General features: G+C 47.3%; 1 protein-coding gene across 8 annotated transcripts in view; it reads left to right on the plus strand.

Annotated features, from left to right (window-relative positions):
- ASTN1 (astrotactin 1) overlaps positions 1 to 17840 on the plus strand; it is a 300145-nt gene that overhangs the window by 149871 nt on the left and 132434 nt on the right. For 6 of the 8 annotated variants that reach the window (XM_027074277.2, XM_053209407.1, XM_053209406.1 and 3 more), the window contains exons 6-8: positions 1512 to 1661; positions 2686 to 2877; positions 10933 to 11017. In XM_027074277.2, the coding sequence (XP_026930078.1) occupies positions 1512 to 1661; positions 2686 to 2877; positions 10933 to 11017 (427 nt within the window). The remainder of the gene's footprint in view (positions 1 to 1511; positions 1662 to 2685; positions 2878 to 10932; positions 11018 to 17840) is intronic. The other 2 variants (XM_027074274.2, XM_027074276.2) reach the window with 1 other exon arrangement.

The following is a 17840-nucleotide window of genomic DNA, read 5'->3' on the forward strand; positions in this document are numbered from 1 at the left end:
GTGGTGGAGGGTGTGGCTTCTGGAACAGAGGATGGAGTTTTCCCACTTGAGAAACCCGAGTCGCCGAGGGTGCCGTTCTCCAGGTGATGGAAATCGGAGGAAGAGGGAGAGTCCAGTCTCGCATTCGAGCGCCTGGGGGATATGCTGGAGGTAGATGTGCTCAGGCCCGGTGTGGGCCTGAGTGGCCCAGGGAGATTTGTAGGTGTGGGAAAACAGACCCCTCGTTGAAAGGCCGCTAACATGAATAGAATGTCTCCAGGTAGCAAGGGACCGAGGACCCAGAGTCTGCCTGCCACCCTGGAGTCTGTCATCCCAGCTACTGCCGGCTCGCCCGCTCAGGGAACGTGCTGCCGTAAAGGGTGGGTGCAGCCGTGGACCCAAACCTTCCCTGTGGTCCTGAGAACAGCGGTTCCAAAGACTCCCCTGGCCCCCAGAGATTGAACAGTGCCTCGTCTGGGGGCGAGGACCTGTTCCTTAGTAGCTGCTTGACCCTGGACGTGCCCCGTCGCCTCTCTGATTGTCCCTCTGTGGGGGCTGCCTCCTCACATTGTGGTCACTTTAAATGATACGAGCCACATAAAGCCTGGGCACTGGCGCCTGACATAATTACGCTTCATGAGTTTTAACTATTGCTGTGAGGTTAATCTCTTTGAGACTTATTCTCCTTACCTGTGAAGTGGGTAGTTACTGTACAGACTCACAGATTCATCCTAAGGAAGCAAATAATAAAAACAAAACAATGTATGCAACGCACTTAGCACACTGTCTGACATAATAGATGCATTTTATTTCTAGCACTAATAAATGCCAACGCAGATCAGATGATGAGAAAATTACAAAGGACACATATTTGTTGGCAACTTGCTTTGTTTCCCACATCTGTTCTGCCTCCAGGTGAAAGGTCCCTCTTGTTACTACCATTTGTCGTCTCCACAAAACCCAAAACGAAACCAACAAAAACACACCAAGAAAACCTTCCTTCCCGTTCCTGTCCACACCTGCCTGGGAAGGTGTCTTCTTCTCAGCATTATTATGTTCTCACTAGGCTGCCATTTATAACCTTACCCCAGTGACTGCAGGACTGGGGAGACCCTTCTGGCATGACAACATCCTCTGCTCATACAGAGAGACTTTCCTCTTTCCAGGCCCTAGAGAGGAAGAGTCACCCAAGAGGTTGGAGCTCAGCGGAGGGAGTGGAAGGGGAGAATGCCCTCCTTTCTATCTATGATTTCTTTGTGAACCTGCCCCAGGACGAGTGCAGAGAACGTGCACATGACTGGCCATTGTTCACCCTGAGGGCCACCAGTAGGCTAGGCCCCTGTGACTCCAGCTGACGACATGGTGTTCCTCGAGGATGAAGCTCACTGGGGTGGTGAGCTGAAACATTTCCCGCCTGGGCTAGCTTTGCCCACTGCCTCCCCCGTTTGCTGGGTCGGGCAGCAACAGGCCAAATTGTCCTCCCTCTGCCAAGATTCTTACCGCCACGTGTCTTGCTTGTATCTTGCTTCCAGTGGGCTCCCCCCGAAGTCCTGTGAATAAGACCACCTTGACGCTGATCAGCATCACCAGCTGTGTAATCGGTCTCGTGTGCTCGTCCCACGTCAGCTGCCCCCTCGTTGTCAAAATCACCCTGCACGTCCCCGAGCACCTGATCGCCGATGGTGAGCTCACTTCCGAGGATGTGGCTTCCTCCCCAAAGGGGAAGTTTTCGAGTTGGACAGGGAAGATAGGGAAGCCGGGGGTCACTGTTACTTGTTACTGTAAGCGAGGGAAAAATAAACCCAGATAAGTGAGGCTTAGGACAAATTTGGATTGTCCGCAGATGAGGACAGAAAGCAGGTTAAAAAAGAAACAACCATAAAACTGAACAGATTACCTCCTCTTCTCTGTACCCACTCCAGTTTCTCATTTCTCTTTGCTTTAAAATAAGCCCCTGTCTTTGTAGAGAAATACAGAGCATGCTGGATACAGGTAGATCGACACTGAGATTCCCGGCTTTTGGGAAGGGAGAGGCTAAGCGGAGGAGAGGAGGTGATTACGAACCAGCCATGCTTCGGTCTGGGTATGCCCGGGTGAGAAACTCCTAATTGCAGTAACTTGCTAAAGCCTAGAACACTGAAGCGATAATTTACTTTCATCCAGGGGGACCCCAATATAATGAGGGAGTGAAACAGGTTCTGAGAGGCCCTGAATTTGTTAAGCCCAGAGCACCGAATTGACTTGTATAATGTCTGTTCTCTCTGCTGCTCTAAGGCTGAAGACAGGTGGGGACTGTCCCTGGTGTGAGAGGGCCTGCTATTTCGTGGCATGTGGAGGAGACAAGGCAGCAGGTCCCTGTTCCTTGGGCGAGCGCCAGTGCCTGTGGCTGGGTCTGATGGAGCCATGCCATGGCCATCACAGAGCCTCTGTGTCCCAGGATTCCCTCGGTCCACCCTGACCGAGACGGGACGGGGCAAGGCACCAGGGGACGGTGTGGCAGGAGGTCCAGGTGGCGGCCGAGCCTCCATCTGCTGATCCCTTGCTCAGGGGCTCATGACAGGCCGGGGCTGGTAAGAGTAGTGATCTCGGCTTGGGGTATTCTGCAGAGCGCCCCTTACTCTGCCTTTGGTGGCGTGTGTGTGTGTGTGTGCACACGTGTGCCCATTGTATGCACACACAGGCACACCTCCTCTCTCTCTCCTGCAGGGAGCCGCTTCATCTTGCTGGAGGGGAGCCAGCTGGATGCCAGTGACTGGCTGAACCCAGCCCAAGTGGTGCTCTTCTCTCAGCAGAACTCCAGTGGGCCCTGGGCCATGGACCTCTGTGCCCGGCGGCTCCTGGACCCCTGTGAACACCAGTGCGACCCCGAAACTGGTAGGCGGGAGCACCGGGCAGCGGGTAACTGTCAGAGTTCATGCCTCTTGCAATCACTCCCCTGGAAACCCAGACCGTCTCTCCCAATTTTTCCATTGCCTTTGGGAGTCTAGACCGTGCCAGCTGCCGGTGTAGTGTTGGGCCCCCGAGCATGTGGGCTTAAAATGTGTCATCTTCTGGCAGAAGCCTTGGAAGTATCTTTTCTGGGACCCCCACTCTGTATGGACCCGTTTAAGATGACCTCCACACCCATTTGCCATCCATCCATTGGATGTCAGCTACTGGGGCCAGACTCTTTATGCATGTTTATCGCAGAAAATTTGGAAAAGTTAGGAAAGCTCATTGAAGAAAATGATAATTATCTATAATTCTATCTTCTGGAGAAATCATTTTAAAATCATAATGTCCCTTCCGATCTTTATCTGTGCATGATTTTCAGAGACTCATAAGCACACGAAGTCCAATAGCATTTCCCTGATTTTTTTCACTTTAACATTTTATCATGAAAATTTTCCAGAACTATTAAATAATCGTCAATAACATAATTTTAATGGCTATTTGGTATTCCATTGTACGTCTATATCATAGCTCACTTAAATAGTTCCCTATTATTTGACATTTAGGATGCTTTAAATTTTTAATTTTTACAAATACTACCAAAATGAATATCTTTCCACATAAACGCAGGGCACATCTGAAGTTACAGTCTTCAGATGAATCTTAGGAGAGGGGTTACTGGGGCAAAGGAGAGAGACATCTTCCAGGCTGTCATGTTACCAGATGGGGTGGGGCTCCCTGAGAGGGTCCATATTCATGCACGGCTCTGAGAGCTTTGTGAGCTTCAGGAAACTGAGGAGTGTGGGCCTCTCCTTCCAGGTTGCTGTGCGCTTTTCTTGCAGAAAGGGTTCATCTCCAGTAGTTGTTATAAAGACCTGGTTCCAGTAGATTCGGTTCTACAGATAGATCCTTCCCAGAGAAATAGTATGATGCCTTAGAACAAAGGAAGGGATGTCATGATAGTTAAGACCCCCAAGGGAAATGTGGGGAGTTAGGGGCCAACTGCTCCCACTCTCCGTACCTCACGTACAGCCCCTCACCTCCACTACACATACCACACATATATGCCTGTGTTTGTGCACACACATACACATATACGTATGCATCACACATTCACACACACGTACATATGCATGCACGCGCATACACACACGTGTACACGTACATGTGCACACATACACGCACACACACCGTACACACATGCACATATGCATGCATGCATGTGCACACACGTACACTTACACACACGTGTGCGCACATAGTTACATATATACATGCACGTGCACATACAAGTACACACATACATACACAGGCACACACATATACAAACGTACACACATGCATATACATACACAGGCACACATAAATACATACATACACGTGCTCACGTACACACACACACACCCCCCACCATGGGTGTATCTTCTTCAGGTGCTGGGGTGGAGGGATATTAGTAGAGGTTGAGTCCAGGAGATATAGCCTTACTTCTGTCACAACCATTGCTAGATGTCTTTGGGAGAGTAACAGGTGGTGACAATGGCTAAAGTTCACCTTCTTAGGTCTAAGAGTTTTCACCTGGGCCCATCACCGGTCTTCCAGGCCCGCGTGTGGAAGAGAAAGTACAGCATTTTAAACATCTGATGTCTAAGACTGTGCCTACTAACTGCTCCTCCCACGCTGTCAGGCAAACACCAAATCAAACAGATGGGCTGTGCACCCTGCCCGAAAGCCAGTGTGCTCGGGAGAACGGAAAAGCGGCTCATGTCCAAGACGGGGCCTCTCTGTGCAGCAGGTCTCTGGTCCCCACCACTGACTTGGATTGGGAGATCCTGGGACAAGCTGAGCTGTTAAATTCACTTCTGAGAGAACCATGATCCCCAGAGGGCCTTGGAAGGCGCCACTGAGGTGTTATTTATTTATTTTTTCATGAATATAATTTATTGTCAAATTGGCTCACATACAACACCCAGTGCTCATCCCAAGTGCCCTCCTCAACACCCGTCACCCATTTTCCCTTCTCCCCCACCTTCCCATCCACCCTCATTTTGTTCTCTGTATTTAAGAGTCTCTTACGGTTTGCCTCCCTCCCTCTCTGTTTGTATCTATTTTTTCCCCTCCCTTCCCCCATGGTCTTCTGTTAAGTTTCTCGAGATCCACATATGAGTGAAAACATGATGTCTGTTCTTCTCTACTGAGGTTTTAAAGAGCAGAAAGCACTTTTAATTACACGTGGGGAGAAGGGATTGGTGTTTTATGCATGGAGGGGTCTTAGAGAGAAACGACCTTCTTACTTTAGATCGATGTGTGAATTCCCCGAGAAGGTGCATAACTCACTCAAAGCCCCCACGGCTTCCTAAGGCATAAGTCTGTGTTCTATCCATCATGAAGTCAGAGCAGAGGTGGGATTATCAAGGGTTGCTTGATTTCCCCAGACACGTCAGATCCAGCATATCTGTCACTGAAAACTATGCAAACAACCATCATTATACTGAGCATGCTCCCCAAGCCAGGAACCGGGTGCCTGCTTGTCCACAGTGAAGTTCCTATCACCTCCCTCTTCCGTCTTCCTAGACGTCTCATTGCTAATCCTTGCTGAAAATGACTTTGGGAAGCCCTCCTCTGCCAGTGGCTTCCCCGTATCTGTGACAATTAATGAATATCCAACTGGAAAGCCATGCGGGAGACTGCAGAGAGGAACCCAAACCCCACAGCAGAGCTAAGGTGCATCGTCTTCATTTGGGGTAGCAGCTGAGAAGTGCTGCTTCGGAGACTTTTGTTTTCATTAATGCTGGAATTGGAAACCCTCCCCCTTCCTGCCCTGCTTCTTCCCGCACGTGGGACGATGTGGTCATCCCACACGCTCATCAGTAAGAAACTTTATCGCCTCCCACACTCCGTCCTAGAGCCTTTCTCCAAAGAGCTGAGTGTGGGAATTGGCTGCAAGTCAAGCCGACGTTATTTTTGCAATCCTCCAGCTAACTCACTTGGAAATGTCACCGTGTTGGGACGTGTGCTTTCCCAGCCATGCCGAGGGGTCTGCCCATATGGAGATGTGGAACAGTGCAAGTGCACGTGTGTACTTGTTCACACACACACACGCACGAACACACAAACACGCACGCTCAGTCACTGCAAAGGAGCATCCTCTGGGGCCTGGAGCTCTCCTTAGGCAACCTTCCAGAACGTCCCAAAGTTAAGCATGCGTGTACGCATCACCTGCACAGTGGTCCAGAATAGCAGCTGTGGTAGGCAGAATATCCCCCAAGGATGTTGTCCCCCTCTTCCCCAGGACCTGTGAGTGAGTTACGTTACGTGGCGAAGATGAATCCGGGTGGCTAAACAACAGGCTTTAGAATGAGAATATTCTGGGTCAACCAGGTGGGCCTAGTAAAATCACTAGGGTCCTTAAAAAGTGGAAGAGGGAGACAGAAGAGGAGGCCAGGATGATACGACACGAGAAGGACCCCACCAGCCACTGCTGGCTGTGTAGCTGGAGGAAAGGGGCACGAGGCAAGGAATGTGGTCAACCTCCAGAAGGTGGAAAAGGCAAGGAAACAGCTTTCTCCTCTCCAGGCTCCAAAAAAGAATGTGGGCCTGCAGACACCTTGTTTGTAGCCCCCCCGAGACTTATGTCAGGCTTCTGATCTACAGAACTGTAAGATAATAAAACAGTGTTGTTTAAGCCGTGAAGGTTGTGGTCATTTTTATGGCACCTGTAGAAACAGAAGGAGGGAAAGGGCAGAGAAAGAACGAGCATCGTTAACGTTACCCTTTGTAGCTCCCAGCCCAGTTCATAGAGGTGGCTACACGGATCTAAACGTGCATCAGGGGTCTCCAGAAGAATGAGCTGGAGGAAGCCTGCTGATCTGTTTTCCATGTCAGCCTCCCTCCTACGTTGTAGCAACACACTCTTTGGGAGAGATGTAGCGTACCTGGAGCTCTTAGCCCGGTGCCTGGAAGCCCTCGGCCAAGTGCACGCTGACATTCTCCCCCAGATCTGCCCAGGTTTGGAACCGGAGGTGTGTCTCAGGTCCGGGTGGGCTAACGGCAAGCCACTGAGGTTGAATGGCTTAGTGCTCTGGTTGGATCCAGCCAGAGGTTGACTTTTGCTGTACTTTCTAAGGGTTTTTGTTTACAGTTGTATGTTTGCCCGATTGCTTGTTTTCTGATGGAAACACAGACTAGCTGGATTCAGCAACTTCTCTCACTACTCCATCCCCGGACTTTGTTCTGCCAGTTGGGCAGCTGTGGAGGCATCACACACACTTGCTTGATTTCACAGCCCCCGTCAATCCTGGCCACAGACGCTGACTGCCCTTTGCAAGATATGTAGCTTTTATGGGTCTACAAGCAGCACGGGCATCCAAGCTAAATCAGATTTTACTGGCTATCCAAGATTGCCATTCGCCAAAATTCTTTCCACCCCAGATCTTTCTAGAGGCCAGTGCTAACCATAGAGAAACGTGTAAAACCTGGCGAGGGCCATTGGTCCAGTTTCCCAGACTCAGTGGAGCCCTCCTCCCCTTTCCTTGATCTGAACCACTGCCTCTCTCTCTTGAACTCAGTTTGGCAGAGTAGCATGGCTTTCAATTTTGTTCTTGCCACCTGGATCACCCACTCATTCCAAACTCCGTTAAAACCCCTTCCTTCAGGATGTGCAACTGGCGTACTTCCCTGCCTTCCCTCCCAGGGTCACATGGGACCGTTTGACTCTGGGCCCGCCTCTTGCCTGATGTCTCCGCAGGGGAGGAGACCAGGAGGTTAGATGTCACCGTAGTCCAGATGTCTTACAGAGATTGCCCTTTTTCGATGGAGCACACCAGCCAGTTGCATTTAATAAAAGCCAACAGCTACCTGGAGGATAGGTAAGTCAGGGCTTTTGGCCACATCAAGTCCAGCCCAGTCATGTCGGAGGAGCCCGTAAGTCAAGGTTGATCCTTCGATGAGATTTGCACCTCACCCCTTCACCTACGGAATGGGGAATGAGGGAAGGCAGGGGCACCATGCAAGTTACCTCAAGGCATTTGCCCTCAAGGGTAGCAAGCACAAATCAAGTGTAGCCATTTCCAGGCCTTGCCTGGATCACCTCTTGGTGGGTTTCTACTCTCTGGCAGTGTGGTGGCCTGTGCGTGCCTCCTGCAGGGCACAATCCATCCCGGTTGGGCACCTCTCCGTGGCCGTGACACGTCTCTCCATTGGATTCCTGTGAACACCACCACAGAGCCGGCACGTCATGTGTTCCCCGCCATCTGTCACAGCAGATGCAGAGACTGTAACACTTCGAGCTTAGGAGGGCATCCAACACCCTTGTGGGGTCTTTAAAATTCACAGCTAACAGTCGGAGCTTGTGCTCGCATGAAACCCCTCTTAAAGTCAAGATTTAGCATTTGGTTGCCATAGCAACTTCCCTCATCAAGTCTGAACTCCTTTTCCGTGTAGATGGCCCAACTGGTTTTGAGGAGGAATACAGAAGGGGGGAGTTTGGTGGGTCCCGGAAATGAGGATCGTTTGAGAGGCAGATTTTGGATATCCTCAAACTCTAGCCTGGTATGTTTGAAAATGTCTCTGTTGCTCCGGCTTTGGGCCGCATGTGACATTAGACAGAGGGAAGCTCTATCTGTTGTCGGCAGCGGGTCCCCACGTGGTAATGAGTGATGGAACCTCACAAGGAGATAATGACTGTGAAGGCAATTTGAGAAAGGTGAATGTACTCTACAAATGGTAGGTATTGCCATCATTAGGAAAATCAGGCTTTGCTTGAACTCTCAGTTGTTACTGCATTTATTTTTACATGTTTTGCAGTAACTAGATCTCGAACGTGGAAGGACTCCCTTTTTGGTCAATCCTTAAGTCTAGGGCATGGCCTCCAGCCAAGACCCTTCTAAGAGTCGGAGTGATGGGCTCAGCAGCCTCATGAGGTTACTTCCTGTTTTTCAACGTCCTACCCACGCCTGATGTCCACAGGGACAGCTGGGAAATGATCTCCTGAAGGGAGAAGCCTGTCTGTGAACTAGACCCACTAGTTGCCTTTTATCTCTGCATCTTGAGAGTTGGTGGTGGTCGTGTTGTCTGTAAATTCAGAGCAAAATTTGAAATGATTTAATCAATTTTCCATTTTGCACAGTTTATAAAATCCCTGTTTATGCAAATAAACAAAACAAAACAACAGCAACAAAAAACCTAACTTTGTTCCTGCCCTTGTGTGGCTTATAGTCTAAAGTCCATGCTTTCTTTGGAATTGGTAAGATAGGAAGGCTGACCCCTTAGTAATTTTCTTCTTTGATGATCCTCTGGTACTTGCCTTCTTTATCTTCCTCTCTCCTGGAGAAATATCATTCATCTGAAAGCTTTATTATCATTTCCCTGATTTCTAGCTTTGTTTTCCTATGTTCCACTCCTAGCTCCCTGACCATTCTTGGACATAGCTCAGCACTACTGAAGCCAGTAAATTTGAGCCTATTGTGATTCTAGCCCACGTGGAAGCCTGAGTTTCCCATACAGGAGACAAAGTACTAACCTCATACTCTGTGTGGACACCCCCTAAACTAAGAAGTGAACTAATTGTCAATCCACTCCTCAGCACCTTGAGCTAAACAGGTGTGGGGGAAGAAAATGGGTGTTACCTGGTAGTGGGGCCCTGATGGTCAGTAGCTTATAGGCCCATCTGGAAAAGAAAGATTAACCGTAGATCCTAACAACAACAACAACAAAAAACTCCTTCCTTTAGAACCTCCCCAGTCCCTTCGCTCTAGGACGGTGGGGACCCCTCGCTTCATTTTTATTGTTTTTTTATCTTGGAAAGCAGAAAATCATACTCCAAGCTATGTATATCCCTTTTTAGAGTCTCTTCCTAGAAAGATGAGGAAACCTTATGTCCCTTGTCTCTTCAAGGCATGCCACTTTTACTATTTACAAATGGTGGGAAGTCATACCCTGTCCTTCTACTACCTATGAACTAACCAGCCAGTGACAGAGTTCACATGAGTGCCGCACTGGCTCCGGTCTCAGCAGTTTAGGGATACACAGCATTGCTTAAGGATTACTAATATAAGGGCACAGCAGCAAATGTTTCCAAGATCAGTACTAAGTGGAGCAATGATTCTTAATCCTTGGGGGTCTTGATTTTGCTTGTAAATCAGAAGAATGTTATGGAATCCTGCTGTGAGGAGATGTGCGCGCGCGCGCACACACACACACACACACACACACACACACACACACACGGTGTTGCATACAGTTCCAAAGGGGTTGTGGACCGCTTGGTATATTAATGGAGTAACTAATGGTAAGGAAGCATAGTAATGTTCTAAACAAATATAGAATTGTGGATGGTTCTTCTGTTTAAAAGCTCCAAAATAATTAGCCATTTTCATTTAAAAACGAAAACCCAGAGTTCCTAGAAAACCATAAGAAGTATAAGTGACCTCCTCTAAGTATGTCATTGTTCTATGGGCTAATGGCCTGGCATGGTGCGAATAAAGGTCCAGAGATGGACCGTCATAAGCTCAAATATGAACTCTGCCATTTATAAGCTGTCTCCAGATCCCTCAATTTTTCTGAGCTTCAGTTTCCCCTATCAGCATAGCAGAGCTAATAATACCTACTTTTCAAGTTTCTTAGAAATATTTGATGAAATACATCGCTTATGTGCTCTTTAAATACTTATTGATCACCTAATATGCACCTTGCAGTAGACTTGGCGCTGAGAAAACACGGTTGAAAAAGTTCTTTTGCTTAGAGTTCTCGTTTTTGTGTTTACCGAGCACATATAGTAGGCTCTTTGCAAATGTTAGATTCCTCCACTAGAGAAAATTAGCACGTAGTGGAAAATGGAGAGATTGGGGGTGTGTTCATTCCGTGGGCAGTAGAGACGGGGATGTGTGACATAATGGGATTTATTGTTTCTTCCACACCATTATTAGAGTCTGAGTTTAATCTGATCATTTCACGTTCATTTTCTCAAACAGACATGTTAATCAATTCCTTCATGTTTCTTTTCCTTCTTCCTACCCTGCTTCTAAGGGGAATGCCTTTGCTACGAAGGTTACATGAAGGATCCAGTACACAAGCATCTTTGCATTCGGAATGAATGGGGCACAAACCAGGGGTAAGTGAGGGGATGGCAGATGAGCCGGTTCCCAGATGTCACCCTTCTTCATGCAGACAGGACGCGGAACAATTGCGTGTAGAGGAACGGAGCTAAGGGGTGGTTATGTTCTGAATAGCGAATGGGTAAAAATGTCACCATGCATTTCCATATTTATACCATTCCAGTGACGTCCGTGTCATCTTTTTCTCCATTTACGAGTTCAGAGATGATGCCTCTGACTCGCAGCCCCACAGCCTCCAGCTGGGATCTGAAAATCAAGCTGTCCCTCTCCTCCTTTGCATTCTACCGCCAGCCACCAGGATTCCACAGGCAGAACTTAGCTGTTGATTTTGTTGGAGACACACGAAGCCACACAGACTCCCGTGGAGCTCTCCCAGAGCTCAAGGGGCTTTGTGAGACTGACATGAGGAGACATTCGTTTTCCCCACCACTGTCAGCAAGGGGGAAATGTGGGAATGCTCGGGACCAAGTAAGGGTATCTTGCCCGGATCCCCAGTAACCATTTCTTTCGGAGACCTTTGCTTTCCCCCAAGCACACATGACTGGGATAGAAGTTATCGTGTCTTGGATTTTTCTTTTATTTTTTTTACATTAAAAAAATTATTGTGATGAAATACACATCTCATAAAACTTACCATTTTCATCATTTTTAAGTGTACCATTCAGCGGCATTAAGGACATTCGCATTGTTGTGCAACCGTCACCACTGTGCGTCTTCTCTTGCTTTTTAGAAGCAACTTTCTACTTTGTCTTGGGTGCTGAGAGCTTGCTTTCTGTGGTGGCTCCCCCATGGAGCAGAGTGGATAGAGAAAGGGGTCAATAAACACTAACTAATAATAGCAGTCGATGGAACAGGGAAAACTAGAAAGAGATCAGGGCAAAAGCCATCTGAGAGTGATTGCTTTTCTGCAGATTAGAAATGTGTTTGCAGCCTGACAAGGTGGAAAAAGGAACCACCATCATTTCGCACATTGCATGGAGGACTCCTATCCCCGGGGTTGATGATCAGCCCCTTCTGTGTGATTCTGAAGAGACCAAGCCTAGAATATTGAATGTAGTTCTGGACTCTCAAAGCAATAAATATGGAGACAAATGGGTGAGAGTTTGGAGAAGAGCAATAAAAATGATTGAAGAGCCCAAGGGAGTGATTTATGACGAAGGGTAGAAGAACTCAACTCAGAGAACTGGCCAGCTGATGACTAAGTCAAGGCGTGATAGATGCCCATCGACGTTAGAAGAGGGCAAATGTTCTGGAACGGGTTGAGGTTGAGGAATAAGGACAAGAGGGAATGAAGTTAGGGAAAGGAAATCTGAGTCACAGGTCAGAAAACTTGAGGAAGTCAAAATGCCATGAAATTTTTCTGTTAGTGAAAATGAAGGATTGCTCTGTTTCCACTGAACCTGAGATCGCATCGGAGAGGCTGCCCCCCACGATTTGGAGGAAGGTGTTAGTAGAAGGGTAAATGCACATGAGGTGGCGTCTTGTTGAAAGATGGGTGGGGAGGGCAGAAGGCTTGGCTGATAGATGTCAAGCGGCGTATGAATAAAGGAGTGCCACTCGCTGTTTAAAGTCCCCTTAGTCCCCTCACTCTCTGACCCCTGACACGTTTGCATAGTGGATGGGGAGCCAGGATATTAGCTTCTGTGGTGGCTGAGCATCTCGGTTGGCTAGGATTCTTACTGAGTAAAATGTTGTAAAGGGTGATGGATAACCAGCTCTCTATCTCTTAGCCTGCAAACTTGCTGCTGAAGAAAACAACGACAAAATATCATTTTGCTTTTTGCCCTGAATGATCCAGGCTGGCCCTCTGCAGTGATTGGATTTGGTGGCTAATCGCTCAAGCCTCCACATCCCTCGCCTTGCAGACAGATCATGCGAGGACGGGCCTGGCCTTACTTGGTAATTGCACAGGGTTTGTCGTTCCCTCTGGCTGCGTGTAGAGGCAGTCTTAGGATGTAGACGAGAGCCTCCAGGGACTTGGTGGAGGCCCCACGTTGGTGTCATTTAAAATAAGACAGGCTAAAGCATCGAGTCGCAGACTGACAGGAACATTAGCCCCAGGAAACAGACAAGGAGACCTAATCTGTCATTTCCATCTCTAATTTCCATTATTCTCTGATCATCACTGTCTGCGAGGTCTCGTTTTGGACACTAATAAAATAATGGAGCAACTGTTAGGAGGGAAAAAAGTGACTGTCTTGGGGATAATGGAGCCAGGAGTGATAAGCAGCATGGGTTTATATGTATATAAAAAAGTGCCAGACAAATGACTGCATTTTCCTCGTAAAATGACAAGATAAATGAAAAGTGGAGGATGCCATACATCTTGATTTAAATCAGGGCTCTGATGCCACGTTTCTCTGAATGATTCTTGCAAAATTAATCGAAATTGATTTGAACGTGAAGTCTGTCACTTGAGTTGAAACCTGCCTGACAGATTGCCAACTAATGATACGTATTGGGGTATTATGGAAAAATCGATGGTGGGCCTCATTTTCCTGAATATTTAATGTTCCGGAAGGTGGAGATGAGCAGCGTGTGTGGGTATTTATGTTTTTCACCTAGGATCCTTGTATTGCGTATATAAAAATGGCTGAACGTTCTTTTGAAGTAGAACAAGCAAATCCCAGGCCGGTAATCTTTAAAATGAATTCCCTTGTGAAAAATCTAGGCTAATGTATAAGGGAAAAAGTAGCAATAAGCATCCGTTATTTCAGACAAGGAACAAAATGGATTAAGGACACAAATGCAGAAAATTACAAATGGATGATTTGGTGAGGCAGAGAAGTTAACACCTATAACTTCACCCAGCCTCTGCCTTGTGCTTTGGTTTACCTAGACCCATGTGTGTCTGCGCGTGCACCTACGTGCACGTGTGTGTGGTGAATGTATGTGCGTGGTGTGTGAATGTGTGGCGTGCGCATGTGCATGTGGGTGAGTGAGCGGATTAGTTTATAGAAATCCTCTCACTACTGTGCACCATCATTCATGGTTTCAACAAATATCCCCTCCATTACCTATTGTACCAGGATGAGCTAGATTGCTAATTATAAGAAGATGTGGTCTCTGCTCTGGAAGAACTAATAGTCTAGATAGATAATGGGCACATAATGAAAAAATTACATTCAATTCTAAGACCTATTAAAATAAAGGTGTGAGCAAAGGTCAATGTGATTACAGTTTAAGGGGTGACTTATGTGACACCTGAGAACTGAGAATAGGATTTCGTGGAGAAGTTAGATTTTGAGCTGTTCAATTTAGCAGCTAACACAGGTAATTCCGAGCAAAGGAAACAGCATATGCCAAGGCGTGGAGATACAAGAAGCATGGCTTTTCCAGGAGTAGCAAATAAATAGCCCAGGGTAGCTTAAGAATGCAGTTAACAGAGACAGGAGAAGAGGCTGATACAGTAAGGAAAGATTCGTTCTTGAAGAGCTCTTGCTTTCTAAGGTTTGGGACACGAAACTTCCGTATACGTGCCCTTAAAATTGTTAGCAGGAGGGAGAAATTCCAAGGTGTCTGTATATTTGGTGGGATATTCCCTCATTATACATTATCATTCTGGGTCCTTCAAAATAAATTAAAATAACCCTAAAAAGAAAACAAAACAACACACACACGCACATGCACGCGCACACAAAACAGAACAAACCCACACATATCCTCTTGAGACTATCTAAATGTGTATTTATCTGGATTCTGCACGTAGAACATAGTCCTAAAATTAGTCTGTAGATAAAGTTGTCAAGATCAAACAGCAACGAAGGACAGAATAGGGGGCCCCATATATATATAAGGCACGTGAGTCAAAGGGGTTGCCAACAACCATTTTTTGGTGACTCTGGTTCTACCGAAAATGCCCGAGGAGAAGTGAGGCAGGTTGAGAAATGTGTGAGTGGATCCGGGTGGTGAATCTAGTCACCGTAGTGCACCCAGGTGACAGGATCAGGTCACAAGTTGTAAAATTGTTGAACTCATTACACAAGAGGCTCCTGTTCAATAGAAGTAAAAATAGCTTCAAAAAGATATAAACGAAGTCATGGATGACAGATTTCTAATGAGTTATTAAAAGAACATGGGATGTTTGAGGTTACATTTTTGGTCTTCGAGGTTGGCAACAAAAATCAATCATTTCCTGCCACGCATCCCGGTGACAGGTTGTCCAGCAGAGGACCCAGGATGAAAGGGTCTTACCCCCAGCATGAGGCTTTACCATGTCTTCTGTCTAACCTGTATGAATTCACTAAAAAACCCTCAGCCTCCTATCCCTGTGGCTTTATAGATACAGCCAGAGACTATTAGAGTATGTATTTAGTATTTGTTTGCTAGGACAACAAGGACAAATGGAAAATTTTCACAGACAAGAAATGAAACCAATAAATGAGGCTGGAGGAGGCAAGAGAGATTGATTTACATGAACACATTAGAGGAGGGGAAAAAAAAACAAATTTATTTAGCTACTTTGGAGATTATTAAGAAAGGCTATCAATAGTTTTTTGTTGTTGTTAAATCAAAAGTGTGCCCAAGGGCTTCTAGATACATTTTTCAGGACACCACATTAGATAAAATTCATGCATTTGAAGATTCCCTGTAAATAATAGCCTGACTTCTTATTCTGGCATCTCAGATACAGAGGGCAACACCAAGGAGATTTCCCACTAAAGAACCATCACATATCACTAGATTTCAATGCTGAAGGGTTGTGATCGGGTGATAATTCATGAGAGGGGAAGAGCCGGCAGTAGGAAACGAACAGGTGTTTCTCTCAGGCTGTAGAAGCCATTGTCAGGAATGGCCCTGCTCATCAGAACCTTCTTTCACTGGCTGCTCAAGAGGCAACACGTTCACCATGGCATCCCCAGATAAGAACACATGTGTGCGTGCACATGCACACACACGCTCTCTCTCTCAAACAGCCCACGCTGCCTTAATCTGGCCTTTCCATTGTGCCAGGTGCTTACTGTTCTCTCCTTCTATTTCTACCACGTCTGCCTGCTGCACCCTCCCAAGAGTGACTGCCTGGGGATTCTAAATCCATATAAGGAGCAAATGTCCCACCCTGTAGAATCCAGTTTCCTTTTCAAGCCAAGAATGAGGACGGTGTCGGTCATGGTTAGCTTCAGTCCCTCTTTCTGGCTCAAAATACATCCTTGATGGCAGTAAATGGGAGGGGGGCTGCCCAAATGATGCCATTGGTAACATTTGTCTGGAGACAACTCTCAGTACAATGACCAGAGCTCAGTGGAAAGGATGCCTCTGCCTCTGGGTTCTAGGTATCGAGCAGAGACCAGGCTCCCCCGATTACTCAAAATGATCCCAAACCCACTCTCACCTCCTGACCACCTAGAACTGAGCAAAGACGTCCTCACAGCTGTCTGACAGAGGGCCACTGCTCGCCCATTGGACGGCAGCATCTGGGATGCCGGCGTGCATCTCTGATCCCAAGTCCCGGTCTTGGGCGGTGTTTGGCCTACGTTGACCTGCCCAAAGTCTCTTCAGAAGTGACTCAGACAGTCAGACAGTCCTGGGTGACATACAACATTTCCTGACTTCCCTTTGTCCATTTCTAGTTCACTGTCTGGCTTTTATTTCCCCACCCACGTGTCACTGATTTCTGTGTCACCGATGCCCCATTCACCTTCCCCCACCCCCTCAGACAAGATTTGCAAGCCAGCCTGGTACTGCTCTTTGTATCTCTGGGTGCGCTCCCCCCCCCCCCGCCCCGCCCTCCCGACTGCACGGTCTGTGCCAGCTCCTGTCACTGCCATGCCATGCACAAATGGGATTATCTCCCCATTAGCTCTCTTTTGTTCTCCTTTTCTCTGTTTCTCTGTGTGTGTGTTGTATGTGACTCTTTCTAATTGTACCTAACTTATTCACATATTCCTAACAAGGGTTCCCGGTGTTTGGACCCTTATTTCTCATTCTTCTTTTCTTCCCTCCTTTTTTCTTTGCTTCTGTCTCCCCTACTTCCCCCAGGAGTCGATGGAAACGTGGCTGTCCTTTCTCCCACCCATTTCAATGTCAAACAGATCTTCATCTTAGCTCGTAGAATTCAATCTAAAGCTCCTAGTTTCCTCTCTCTTTAGAAGCCTCGCTGTAACCTGATTCCAGCTGAAATATTGTCCGTGGAAGGAGAACCAACCCTTCCCTGGACAAGCAGGCGGGAACTGAGCAATTGAACGCAGATCTCCACCCGCCAGGACCCCCTCAGTCAGGTGTAATGGGATCGGTTCCCCCACTCGGCTTGGGAAACTGCACCTCGTTCTTGGGGATTTTCTCAAGTGAAAACATGTATGAGTTGACCCATTTTCACAAAAAGCGTGCGGTCAGTCCGCTGAGTACAGTGCTAGACCTTGTACGTTGCAGATAGACATCTGGCTAGGAGAGCAACCGAAGCCTGAAACCTAGCCCGTGTTCACCAAGGCAAGCAAACCCTGAGACAAAGGCGATGTTTGTCCAGATGGGCACCTTTTTCTAATTTGCACAGAGGCGCTTAATGAGCTGCGCTGAGCCTGGCTGTGGTCATTTTAGGTGGTGCCCTTTGCTCCCCTCTTAGAGGCAACGGTAACCTTCTTGGTTACTTAGGATGATACAGAAGCAAAATACGTCATTAGTAATTGACTCCCCAGTGCATCTGGGCAGCTTATTTAAAATACGGATTTCTGATTTCTGCCCCTAGAGATTTTCATTTCACAGGTCTGGGAGAGAATCCAGAATCTGTACCTACAAAAAGTTTCCCCAAATGCTTCTGAAGCACAGCCAGAAACATTTCTTAATGCTTAAGTCTTAAGACTTAAGAACCCTTCTTGAGCTGGA

This window comes from Acinonyx jubatus, chromosome E4 (assembly GCF_027475565.1).
Source record: "Acinonyx jubatus isolate Ajub_Pintada_27869175 chromosome E4, VMU_Ajub_asm_v1.0, whole genome shotgun sequence".
In the NCBI taxonomy this organism is placed as follows: domain Eukaryota; kingdom Metazoa; phylum Chordata; class Mammalia; order Carnivora; family Felidae; genus Acinonyx; species Acinonyx jubatus.